General features: G+C 42.0%; 1 protein-coding gene across 4 annotated transcripts in view; it reads right to left on the bottom strand.

Annotated features, from left to right (window-relative positions):
* Nucleotides 1-13,318, bottom strand: part of CENPP (centromere protein P) — a 229,459-nt gene extending 216,141 nt beyond the window's left edge. For 2 of the 4 annotated variants that reach the window (XM_025931549.2, XM_086684750.1), the window contains exon 1: nt 12,921-13,318. In XM_025931549.2, coding sequence (XP_025787334.1) covers nt 12,921-13,027 — 107 coding nt within the window. In that variant the 5' untranslated portion in view covers nt 13,028-13,318. Of the gene's footprint in view, nt 1-12,323; nt 12,343-12,920 lie in introns of those variants that run through there. The other 2 variants (XM_086684752.1, XM_086684751.1) reach the window with 2 other exon arrangements.
* Nucleotides 13,319-13,398: the final 80 nt, after the last annotated feature.

The raw sequence follows: 13,398 nt of genomic DNA, 5'->3' as shown, positions 1-13,398 counted from the left end.
AGCTGGCCAACAGGTACACAGAAAAGGTGCCCAATATTACTAATCATCAGGGAAATGCGAGTCAAAACCACAGCAAGGTATCACCTCACACCTGTCAGAATGACTATTACCATAAACAAAATAACACGAGTTGGCAAGAATATATTGTTGGTAGTAATATATATTGGTGCAGCCAGTACAAAAAACAGTATGAAGGTTCCTCAAAAAATTAAAAATAGAATTACCATGTAAATCAGCAATTCCATTTCTGTGTATTTATTTGAGTGAAACAAAAACATGAAGATACATGCATCCTCAGGTTCACTACAGCATTATTTACAATAACCAAAACAAGGAAACAACTTGTCAACAAATAATGAATAAAGATGTGGTGTCTACTATACAACTAAATGTCATTCAGCCACATAAAAAGAAGAATATCCTGCCATTTGTGACAATATGGATGAACCTTCAAGGCATTATGTTATGTGAAACAAGTCAGACAAGATGGACAGGTTATTGTATGATCTCACTTATATGTAGAATCTAAAAAACCCCGAACTCATAGAAAGAGAGTAGATTGATGGCTGCCAGGGGCAAGGGTGAGGGGGTTTGGGAAAATGGGTAAAAGGTGGTCAAAGTATACAAATTTCCAGCAATACAATTAAAAAGTCCTAGGGATGTAATGTACAGCATGGTGACTATAATTAATAATACTGTATTACACATTTGTATGTTGATAAAAGAGTAAATCTTAAAAGTTCACCCTACTAAAGAATGAATGGGTCAACCAGGCAATTAAAGAAGATACTAAAAAATATAAGGACACAAATGAAAATGAAAACACAACAGTCCAAACCCTCTGGGATGCAGCAAAGGCATTCCTAAGAGGAAAATAAATACATTGCAATCCAGGCCTAACTCAAGAAACAAGAAAAATCCCAAATACAAAATCTAACAGCACACCTAAAGGAACTAGAAGCAGAACAACAATGAAACCCCAAACCCAGCAGAGGAAGAGAAATAATAAATATCAGAGCATAAATAAACAATACAGAATCCACCCCCCCCCCAAAAAAAAACCAGTAGAACAGATCAATGAAACTAAGAGCTGGTTTTTTTTAAAAAAGAAACAAAATTGATAAACCCCTAGCCAGAAGATCTAAATAAATAAAATCACAAATGAAAATGGATTTATCATAACCAATCCCTCAGAAATACAAGCAGTTATCAGAGATTATGAAAAATTATATGCCAACAAACTGGACAACCTGGAAGAAACGGACAAATTCCTAAGCACCCACACACTTCCAAAACTCAAACGGAAGAAATAGAAAATTTGAACAGACCCATAACTAGTGAAGAAATTGAATCAGTTATCAAAAATCTCCCAACAAATAAGAGTCCCAGGACAGATGGCTTCCCAGGGGAAGTCTACCAGACATTTAAAGCAGAGTTAATACCTATCCTTCTCAAGCTGTTCCTAAAAATAGAAACAGAAAGAAAGCTTCCAGACTCATCCTATGAAGCCAGCATTACCTTGGTTCCCAAACTAGACAGAGACCCCACAAAAAAGGAGAATTACAGGCCAATATCCCTAATGAACATGGATGCAAAAATTCTCAACAAGATACTAGCAAATTGAATTCAACAGCATATAAAAAGAATTATTCATCATGATCAAGTGGGATTCATTCCTGTGCTGTAGGGCTGGTTCAATATTCACATGTGATACATCACAATAAAAGAAAAGATAAGAACCATATGATCCTATCAATAGATGCAGAAAAAGCATTTGACAAAATACAGCATTGTGTCTTAACAAAAACCCTCAAGAAAGTTGGGATAGAAGGAACATAGCTAATCATAAAAGCCATATATGAAAAGCCCACAGCAAGTATCATCCTCAGTGGGGAAAAACTGAGAGCTTTCTCCCTGAGATCAGGAACACAACAGGAATGTCCACTCTCACCACTGTTGTTTAACATAGTGCTGGAAGTCCTTGCTGCAGCCATCAGAAAACAAAATGAAATAAAAGGCATCAAAATTGGCAAAGAACTCCAAAGTTTCACTTCTCGCAGACAACATGATACTCTAAATGGAAACCCAAAAGACTACACCAAAAGCCTGCTAGAACTGATACATGAATTCAGCAAAGTCACAGGGTACAAGATCAATGAACAGAAATCGGTTGCATTTCTATACACCGATAATGAAGCAACAGAAAAAGAAATCAAGAAATGGATCCCATTTACAATTGTACCCAGAACCATAAAATACCTAAGAATAAACCTAACCAAAGATGTAAAAGATCCATATCCTGAAAACTATAGAAAACTTACGAAGGAAATTGAAGAAGACACAAAGAAATGGAAAAACATTCCATGCTCACGGATTGAAAGAATAAATACTGTTAAAATGTCAATACTACCCAAAGCAATCTACGCATTCAATGCAATCCCAATCAAAATTGTACCGGCAGTCTCCTCAAAACTAGAACAACCAATCCTAAAATTTTTATGGAACCACAAAAGACCCAGAAGAGCCAATTGTTCTTGAATTTTTCTTGAATAGCCTTCTTTCTTGAAGAAGAAAACCAAAGTGGGAAGCATCACAATCCCAGACGTCAGCCTTTACTACGAAGCTGCAATCACCAAGACAGTATGGTATTGGCACAAAAACAGACACACAGATCAGTGGAATAGAATAGAGAACCCAGAATTGGACCCACAAATGTATGGCCAACTCATCTTTGACAAAGCAGGAAAGAGCATCCAATGGAAAAAAGTCTCTTTAGCAAATGGTGCTAGGAAAACTGGACAGCAACATGAAGAATGAAACTAGGCCACTTTCTTACACCATACACAAAAATAAACTCGAAGTGGATGAAAGACCTAAATGTGAGACAGGAAACCATCAAAACCCTAGAGGAGAAAGCAGGCAACAACCTCTTTGACCTAGGCCGCAGCAATTTCTTGCTCAACACATCTGCAAAAGCAAGGGAATTAAAAGCAAAAATTAACTATTGGGAGCTCATCAAGATAAAAAGCTTCTGCACAGCAAAAGAAACAATTAAGAAAACTAAAAGGCAACTGATGGAATGGGAGATATTTGCAAATGACCAAACAGATAAAGGGTTAGTATCCAGAATCTATAAAGAACTTACCAAACTCCACACCCGAAAAACAAATAATCCAGTAAAGAAATGGGCAGAAGACATGAATAGACACTTTTCCAAAGAAGATATCCAGATGGCCAAGAGACACATGAAAAGATGCTCAAGGGGCCCCTGGGTGGCTCAGTCAGTTAAGCATCCGACTTCAGCTCAGGTCATGATCTCACAGTCCGTGAGTTCGAGCCCCGCGTCGGGCTGTGTTGACAGCTCGGAGCCTGAAGCCTGCTTCAGATTCTGTGTCTTCCTCTCTCTGACCCTCCCCCATTTATGCTCTGTCTCTCTCTGTCTCAAAAATAAATAAACATTAAATTTTTTTTTTTTTTTTTTAAAGAAAAGATGCTCAGTATCACTCATCATCAGGGAAATACAAATTAAAACCAGACTGGTCAGAATGGCTAAAATGAACAAATCAGGAAACAACAGACGCTGGTGAGGATGTGGAGAAACAGGAACTCTCTTGCACTGTTGGTGGGAATGCAAACTGGTGCAGCTGCTCTGGAAAACAGCGTGGAGGTTCCTCAAAAAATTAAAAACAGAACTACCCTACAACCCAGTAATAGAATTTATCGAAAGGATACAGGAGAGCTGATTCATAGGGGCACACTTACCCCAATGTTTATAGCAGCGCTTTCAACAATAACCAAATTATGGAAAGAGCCTAAATGTCCATCAACTGAATGGATAAATAAGATGTGGTTTATATATACAATGGAATACTACTTGGTAATGAGAAAAAATGAAATCCTGCCATTTGCAGCAACGTGGATGGAAACTGGAAGGTATTGTGCTGAGTGAAATAAGTCACTCAAAGACAGATATATCATATGTTTTCACTCATATGTGGATCTTGAGAAACTTAACAGAAGACCATGGGGGAAGGGAAGGGGGAAAAAATAGTTACAGAGAGGGAAGGAGGCAAACCATAAAAGACTCTTAAATGCAGAGAACAAACTGAGGGTTGATGGAGGGGTGGGAGAGAGGGGAAAATGGGTGATGGGCATTGAGGAGGGCACTTGTTGGGATGAGCACTGGGTGTTATATGTAAGTGATGAACCACGGGAATCTACCCCAAAAACCAAGAGCACACTTTACATACTATATGTTAGCCAATTTGACAATAAATTATATTAAAAAAAAAGTTTTACATACTATTAAAAAAATAAAGTATTACATACTATTAAAAAAATACATATGTCTCCATGGCATAAATGTAAACAGTATAATGACATACACTGGATGACATTCCATTACATACACTGTTATCAGTTATTAAAATAATCTCACATTAAAAAAAATGAAAAAAGTTCATATCGCAAGGAAAAAAACTTGTAACTGTGTATGGATGTTAACTAGATTTAGTGTGGTGATCATTTTGCAATACGTACAAATATCAAATTATATTGTACACCTGAAATTAACATAATGTTATATATCAATTACACCTCAAAAGAAACTAAAATAGCAGTTGGAGACTTCAATACCCCAACTTACAATAATGGGTAGAACTAGACAAAGGATAAGTAAGGAAACAGAGTAGTGAAAACAACACACTAAACCAGTTAGATCTAATAGACATATACAGAACCTTCTACCCAACAACAGACAGACCTAACAGACATGTATAAATTCTCAAATGCACATGGGCCATTTTCCAAGATATTGGACAACAAATTAAGCCTCAATGTATTTTTTTTTTTTATTTTAGAGAGAGCAAGTGAGTATGGGAGAAGAGCAGAGGGAGAAAAGAAGACAGGGATAGAGAGAGAGAAATTCTTAAGCAGGCTCCATGCCACAGAGAGGAGCCCAATGAGGGGTTCGATCCCACAACCCTGGGATCATGACCTGTGCCAAAATCAAGAGTCAAATGCTCAAAGGACTGAGCCACCAAGGCATTCCAAGTCTCTATGTATTTTAAAACATACTTATCATATAAAGTATCTTCTCCAACCACAAAGGGATGAAATTAGATATCAGTAACAGAAGGAAAACAGAAAATGTCACAAAATTGTGGAAATTAACACACTTTTAAACAATCAATAGATTCCAGAAGAAACCACAGGGAAATGAGAATATACTTAAAGACAAAATGAAAATACAATATACCAGAATTTAAGGGACATATCAAAAGCTGTGCTAAGGGGGACATTTACAGCTATAAACGCTTAAATTAAAAAATAAGATCTCAAATAAACAACCTAATGTTACAACTCAAGGAAATAGATAAAGAATGAACTAAATCAAAGATAGCAAAAAGAGGAAATAATAAAGATTAGAGCAGAGAGAAATGAAATAGACAACAGAAAATTAGAGAAATTAGATGAAACCAAAAGTTGGCTCTTTGAGAGGATGAATAAAATTAACAAAACTTTAGCTAGATGGACTAAAAAAAAAGAATGAAAAGGGGCACCTGGCTGGCTTAAGCAGTAGAGCATGGGATTCTTGATTTTTGGAGTCATGTGTTTGAGCCTCACACCAGGCATAGAGTTTACTTAAAAACAAAACAAAACAAAAACAAAGACTCAAATTACTAAAATCAGAAATTAAAACAGGGATATTACCAACTCTACAAAAATAAAAAGTTTATGATACTATTATGAACAACTGTATGCCAATACATTGGATACTCTACCTGAAATGGCTCAAATCCTAGAAACACAAACCCTACCAAGATTAAACCCCCCAAAAAATACGAAATCTGAATAGACCAATAACTAGTGTGGTTGAATCTGTAATCAAAAAATCTCCAACAAATAAAAGCCCTGGACCCGATAACTACAAGAGTGAATTCTACCAAACATTTAACTGAAAACTAACCAATCCTTTTCAAACTTTTCCAAAAAGTTGGAGAACACTTTGTAACTTATTCTATTAGGCCAGCACAACTCTGACACCAAAGCCAGATAAAGACATTCCAAGAAAACTACAGACCAATATTACTTATGAACATTAATGTAAAAATCCTCAACAAATTAGTAGTTAATGAAATTAAGCAGCATATTAAGGGGATTACACATCATGACCACATAGGATTTATTTCTGGAATACAAGGATGGTTCAACATACAAAATTGATCAATGTAATATACCACCATTAACACAAAGAAGGGAAAAAAAGACTTGGTTATCTCACTTAATGTAGGAAAAGCAATTAATGGGGCACCCAGGTGGCTCAGTTGGTTAAGCATCTGACTTCAGCTCAGGTCAAGATCTTGTGGTTCATGAGTTTTGAGCCCTGCATCAGGCTCGCTGCCATCAGCACAGAGGTCGCTTCAGATCCTCTGTCTCCCTCGCTCTCTACCCCTCCCCCACTCATGCTCTCTCACACTCTCTCAAAATAAACTTAAAAAAAAATAGCATTTGACAAAATTCAACACACTTTAATGATAAAACAGTCAAAACACTAGGAGTAGAAGGAAATTATCTTAACATAATAAAAGCCACATATGAAGAAGGTAAGCATGTCCACTTTCACCACTTAAACATGGTTCTGGAAACTCGAGGTTGAGCACGTGAGCAAGAAACAGAAATAAAAGGCATCCAAATTGGAAAAGAATTAAAATTATCTTTGTTTACAGATGGTATAATCTTGTATGTACAAAACCCTCAAGATTCCACAGCAAAAGCATTAGAATAAATGAATTTAGCAAGGTATCAGGATACAAAATCACCATACAAAAATCAGATGCATTTCTATAACCCAACAATGAACAATATAAAAAATGTAAATTACAAAAACAATTCCATTTACAACAGCATCAAAAAGAATATTTAGGAACTAACCTTAGGAAGGAATTTGCCTTAGGAAGGTAAGACTTGTACAATGAAAACTATAAAACATTGCTGAAAAAAAAACTGATATGAATAGAAACACATCTCATGTTAATGGATTGGAAAACTTAGTATTATTAAAATGTCAATATTACCCTCAGCAATCTACAGATTCGATGCAATCCCTATCAAAGTCCCAATGAGGTTTTTTACAGAAATAAAAAAACCCATCCTAAAATTCATGTGGAATCTCAAGGGATCCCAGATAGCCAAAATAATCTTGATAAAGAACAAAACTGGAGGACTCACACTTCCTGATTTCAAAACTTAACGGAGGGGTGCCTGGGCGGCTCAGTCAGTTAAACACCTGACTTCACCTCAGGTCAAGATCTTGTGGGGTGTGGGTTAGAATCCTGTGTCAGGCTCTGTGCTGACAGCTCAAGGCCTGGAGCTTGCTTGGGATTCTTTGTCTCCAGCTCTCTGCCCCTCCCCCTCCCACGCTCTGTCTCTCTCTCTCAAAAATGAATAAACGTTTCAGGGCACCTGGGTGGCTCAGTAGGTTGAGTGTCCAAATTCAGCCCAGGTCATGATCTCACAGTTTGTGGGGTTTGAGCCCCACATCGGGCTCTGTGCTGACTGCTTGCTCAGAGCCTGGAGCCTGCTTCAGATTCTGTGTCTCCTTCTCTCTCTGCGCACCCCCCCCCCCCACTCACGCTTTGTCTCACTGTTTCTCAAAAATAAATAAATGCAAAAAAAAAATTTTTTTTTAATGAATAAACGTTTAAAAAAAAGTAAAGGGGCGCCTGGGTGGCACAGTCGGTTAAGCGTCCGACTTCACCCAGGTCACGATCTCACGGTCTGTGAGTTTGAGCCCCGCGTCGGGCTCTGGGCTGATGGCTCAGAGCCTGGAGCCTGTTTCCGATTCTGTGTCTCCCTCTCTCTCTGCCCCTCCCCCATTCATGCTCTGTCTCTCTCTGTCCCAAAAATAAAAATAAACATTGAAAAAAAAAAAAAATTTAAAAAAAAAAAAAGTAAAAAAAAAAACTTAACTGAAAGGTACAGTAATCAAAACAGTGTAGTATTGGCATAAAGACAAACAGATTGATGACTGTAATAGAATCAGAGAACCCAGAAATGAACCTTTACATATATGATCAAATGATTTTTGACAAGCTTGTCAGTAACATTCAAATAGTGCTGGAAAAACTGAACATCCACAAAAGAATGAAGGTGGACCCTTCCCTAACATATTCAAAAATTAACTCAAACATCTAAATGTAAGACCTAAAACTAAACTCTTGGAAGAAAACATAGGACAAAAGCTTCATAAATCGGCTAGGGCAAGGATTTCTTGGATATAACAGCAAAGGCACAGGTTACAAAAGAAAAAATAGACAAACTGGACCTCATGAACATGTTTAAAAATTGTACAACATAAGACACTATCAAGACAGTAAAAAGGCAAACCACAGAATGAGAAAAGATATTTGTTAATCACATATCTGATAAGGGTTTAATTTCCAAAATATATAAAGTACTCCTAAAGCAACAACAAAAACCAACCTGTTCAATAATGGGCACGGAAACTGGATGGACATTTCTCCAAAGAGGACATAATAATAGCTTAAGACCCAACAGTTGGCTTCTCTTATTCTAATGCAGGTGCTGAATGTGAGCTTTGACTGCAGAGGCGTCTGCTGCATCCCCTTCAATGAAGGTGACCTCCAACAGAGACACATTGGCAAACCACAGGATGGAAGAGCCAGACTGCCTTCCCTTTGTTTTAGAGATCTTAGTTCATTTCAAAACCTGACCACTTGGGTCACTTGTTTTTTCTCTTCCTGTACTTTATATTCCTACTCTTATGTTTTAAGTTCACCAGTTGAGAGTGAGTCCTTGAAACCCTATTGAAACCCTAGGCCCCCACCCTCAACCCAAATAAAAGCAGAACCCCAGTCCTGTTCTCTCATTCTCTGTCTCTGTCTCCCTCTCTGCATCAATGACCTGGTTATGTGGCTCCCGTGGCATTGCTTATGCACTCTAGAGCTTGTAAATAATAACTTTTTTTTCCTTCAAAGTTTCCTAAAGGTTATTGAGGAAGGGCATCCTACAATCACAAGAACCACAGAGTTTGATCCATTCGTAACATAGGTGTGGAATGGGGAAAGTTCCCTGGGAACACTGGCTCCAGACATTTCCATTGAATAGCATTGCTACAGATGGGCTGAGACTGGCACAAAAGCACATGGCCAATAAGCACATAGAAAGGTGCTCAATATCACTAATCATTAGGGAACTGACCCCACACCTATTAGGATGGCTACTATAAAACAAAACAAAAACAACAACAAAAAAACCCCAAAACCAGGGGGAAAAAGACAATCTTGGTGAGGATGTAGACAATCTGGAAACACTGTAGACTGTTGGTGGGAACGTAAAATGATGAGGGTGCGTGGGGCAAGCTGAGGCCAAAGTACAGGCTAACAGCACCACCACCCCCAACCCAGGTGGGATCTGTGTGATACTCCTCAGACACTCCTGGCTACCCAAGAACGAAGGAAAGGGGTTTAAGTGCTTGCCATGGTGATGTGGGAAACTAAGGCAAATAAAAAATTAAATCCCCCTACTGCCTACATCCCATTTACAAGTCCTTGAAATCGGCAGAGTGAACCTCCCTCTAGGAGCTCAGCTGCCTCCATGATGACACTTTGCTGGGGGCAAAAGAGAATCTTAGCTTAACATTATCCCAACCGCCAGGATCCTGTAAGTCTACTTTAACATATAAAAATTCCTTTGTAAACTTCCTTCATGTCAACTGCCCCAAGATACATGCTAGCAATCATACTCCAGGCTTATGGCCACAGATATATATATGAAGGGTCCCGTGACTGAGGTTTTACTAAACGGTAAGAAATGGCGTTTCCCTAGCAACAGCTAACCTCTCAAGGTCCTGAGAAATCTTGCTTCCAAAATTACTTAAGGAGACTTACTCTATCCCTGATACCCTCCCAAACCGCGAGTATATAATGAGTTATCTGTCACAACGCCAGTGCAGCTCTTCTGCCCATGGGTCCTGTCCCCGTGCTTTAAATAAAACCACCTTTCTGCACGAAAGACGTCTTCAAGAATTCTTTTTTTGGCCATTGGCTCTGGACCACCTCACCATCACCCCAAAAATTCACCATAAAATGGTACAACCACAGTGGAAACCAGTATGGGGGAGGTCCTCAAAAAATTAAAAATGGAATTACCAAAGGATCCAGCAATTCCACTTCTTGGGACGTATCTGTAGGGGTTAAGGACAGACCTCCCCCCAAGACTGTGGCAATGTGGCATATGGATCATTTTGTGCTGAAGGCACTTAAGACCCTGTAGGCTCCAGAAAAATTTTGTCCTCCTTTAACCACACAGAAAAACTTAAATTGGGGGTCTTTCCCAGAGTAAGTGTTATTAACAGATAAATGTTACCTGAGTGACCCACCTATATAGTAGGGCAAACATCTAACAACCAAACATCTGCTCTTCTTATTGCCCTGTGAAGTGTATTCCTTTGCTCTGAAGTCCCAGACCCCTAGCCCCTTCTCCTTAGTTCAGAATGACTTACAGACCTCATATTCCCTGGCTCTGGAATTTCCAGGTCTATGTGGAATCCTTGTACATATGCCTTTTAAATTTGATTTTCTCCTGTTAATCTGTCTAGGGTCAATTTGACTTAGTCCAGCTAGAAGGACCTTTGAAGGAAAAGGAAGTCTCCCCTCCCTCCCCGCCCCCACATATTCCAAAGAATTAAAAGCAGGGTTTCAAAGAGATATTTGTACATATGTGTTGATAGCAGCATTATTCACAATAGCTAAACTGTGGAAGTAACCCAAACGTCCATTGACAAATAAGAGCATAAGCAAAATGTGGTATATACATACAGGAGAACGCTACTCAGCCTGAAGAAAGAAGGAAATTCTGCATTTTGCTACAATGTGAACGAACCTTGAGGATATTGTGCTAAGTGAAATAAACCGGCCACAAAAAGACAAATACATATGAATTCACTTGTATGAAGTACTTAGAAATGTCAAATTCATAGAGACAGGAAGAACAGTGGTTGCCAAGGACTAAGGGGAGTGGGGAATGGGAAAGTTACTGCTTAATGGTTATAGTTTCAGTTCTACAAGATGAAAAGAGGGAGACAGAAGATGGTCATAGTAGCACATTATCAACGTATGTAATACCATTGATCTGTACACTTAAAAAGCATCAAGATGGCAAATTTGGTTACATTTTAACACACACACACACACACACACACACACACACACACACACAGCTTGGTACACAGGTCTCCATCTTCCTTTTCCACCACAGTAGAAAGAAACGTCACACCCTGGACTAACATGTAATGTTTTCCACGATCTGGACTCTTCCTAGTTTCCCAACCTTTGAGAAGGCACAGATGACATCAATAGTCTACATACTGTCCTGAGCTAATAACGACATCTTGTGGCCAGTAAAGAAATCATTCTTCCCGACAGTATGACAAGGTGCTTCTCAAACTTTTAAATATACATAAAACAGCTGGGGTGGGGTGCTTGTTAAAATGCAGATTGGCTCAGCCGGTGGGGGTAGGCCCAAAATTTCTATTTTTTTTTTTTTTAATTCATTTTTTGAGAAACAGAGAGAGACAGAGCGTGAGTGGGGGAGGGGCAGAGACAGAGGGAAACCCAGAATCCAAAGTAGGCTCCAGGCTCTGAGCTGTCAGCACAGAGCCCGACGTGGGGCTCAAACCCACGAACCGAGAGATCATGACCACCTGAGCTTTACTCTTCCTGAGACATCCAAGCACCCTTCTTTTTTTTTTTTTTTTTAAACATTTATTTATTTATTTAGAAAAAGCGCGAGAAGAAAGCAGAGAGGAGAGAGAATCCCCAACAGGGCTCTAACCCATGACCTTAACCAACTGACCACCCAGGTGTCCCCCAAATCTGCATTTCTATGCAACTCCCAAGTACTGCTACTGCCTCCAATGTATGGAGCACCCCTGGAGTAGCAAGGGGCTTCAGACATTTACAACTTCACTTGTGGAGGAACGTGTGTGCTCCCTGGTCACCCGCCTCCCTCCACAGCTTCCTTTACTTTCAGGATCCCATCCGCCACGCCTGTGAACGTTCCCTTTCGCGTTGCCCTTCCTTTCCATTTTCTACCAACCCCCGTCCAATTATCTCTGGAAAATCTCTCGGCACCTATGCCAAACCAGTCTCCAATGAGAAAATGAAGATACTTTCTACTTTCCAGCCGCTGGTGACTTTGAGACCATAGATACGTACATAACTAACCCTTTCTCTCTTCCTTCCTTAAGCAAAGTACCTGAGCTTTGACATGACATTTCTGGGTTCCAGCCCAGCTCTTACCTCACCTCTTCCCAGCCTCAGTTTCCCTGACTTTAAAATAGGGTTGACAGAAGCGCCTTCTTCGGATTCTCCCAGGCGCACACCGGGTTGCCACAGGCGCACACCCCTCGCCCGGGACATCGCGCCCAGCGCCGGGGTGCAGTCCGCCCTGCCCGCGGATGCAGGGGTCCAAACGCCCCGGGGCCGCCCCCGCCCCCCTCCCGGCGGTGCTTCCCGGCCTGCGGGAGCCTGACCGCAGCCCCGAGGCTACGTTCGCTCGTTTCCTTTCCGCCAACGTACTTTTCAGCCCCGTCGTTCGTTAGAAGAGCCGCCACACGACCAGGGCGAATGAACACCTGCGGCACGGCCGTCCCAGAGAGGCCTAGGCGGGGGGCGCCGGGAAAGCACAGGGCGTCGCGCCGCCCGGGGGACCCCCCGCTCTCGTCCGCCAGAGAACAGGGCCTCAAGGAAGGCAGCTTCCCCGCGCCGACGCTGCCAGGCTGACAGCGGCCTCGGCGCGGACGCCTCACCCCCCGCCCCGCCGCGGCGGAGCCCCCGGGGCTCGGGAAACGCCGCGGAGGAGACCGTCCGCCCCACGGGGCCCGCGAGGGCACGTACCGCGCTCGCGAGGTGTCTTCCCCCGGCGTCCGCGGCTCCTCGCACGCGCGCCGCAGGGCCGCGATCTCGGCTTCCAAAGCGCGGACCTCCGCTCGCCGAGCGTCCATGGCGCGGCGCCGACGGGAAGCCGCCTGAGGGACTGCGCGCCCGGTCGGGCGCTTCAAGCCTCGCGCGCTGCCGGCGCAGACCACCGCGGAGCTCGGCGGGGGAGGCGGGGGAGCGGGGCCCGGGGCCTGCCACCCGCGCGCGGGCGCGCGCAGGTTCCCGGGCTCGTGGCCCTCGCGGCGCTCCCCGCCCCCAGCTGACCCCCCGCAGTCCCGGGGCTCCGAGAGGGCGGGCGGCCTCCGGAGCGAAGCCCCAGGGTGCAGCAGTCCACCCCGAGCTAGCGGACCTTGGAACAACCCGGCCGATACGTCACGGCAGAGGAGGTGTCAGGGCCACGTGACAGGGAGCCTCTCTACGTCCAACCCCCTTCCCC

This window comes from Puma concolor, chromosome D4 (assembly GCF_028749965.1).
Source record: "Puma concolor isolate L17-30 chromosome D4, mPumCon1.1.hap2, whole genome shotgun sequence".
Lineage (NCBI taxonomy): Eukaryota > Metazoa > Chordata > Mammalia > Carnivora > Felidae > Puma > Puma concolor.
The sequence above is the reverse complement of the archived record's forward strand: the minus strand, read 5'-3'. Positions and strand labels throughout refer to the sequence as shown.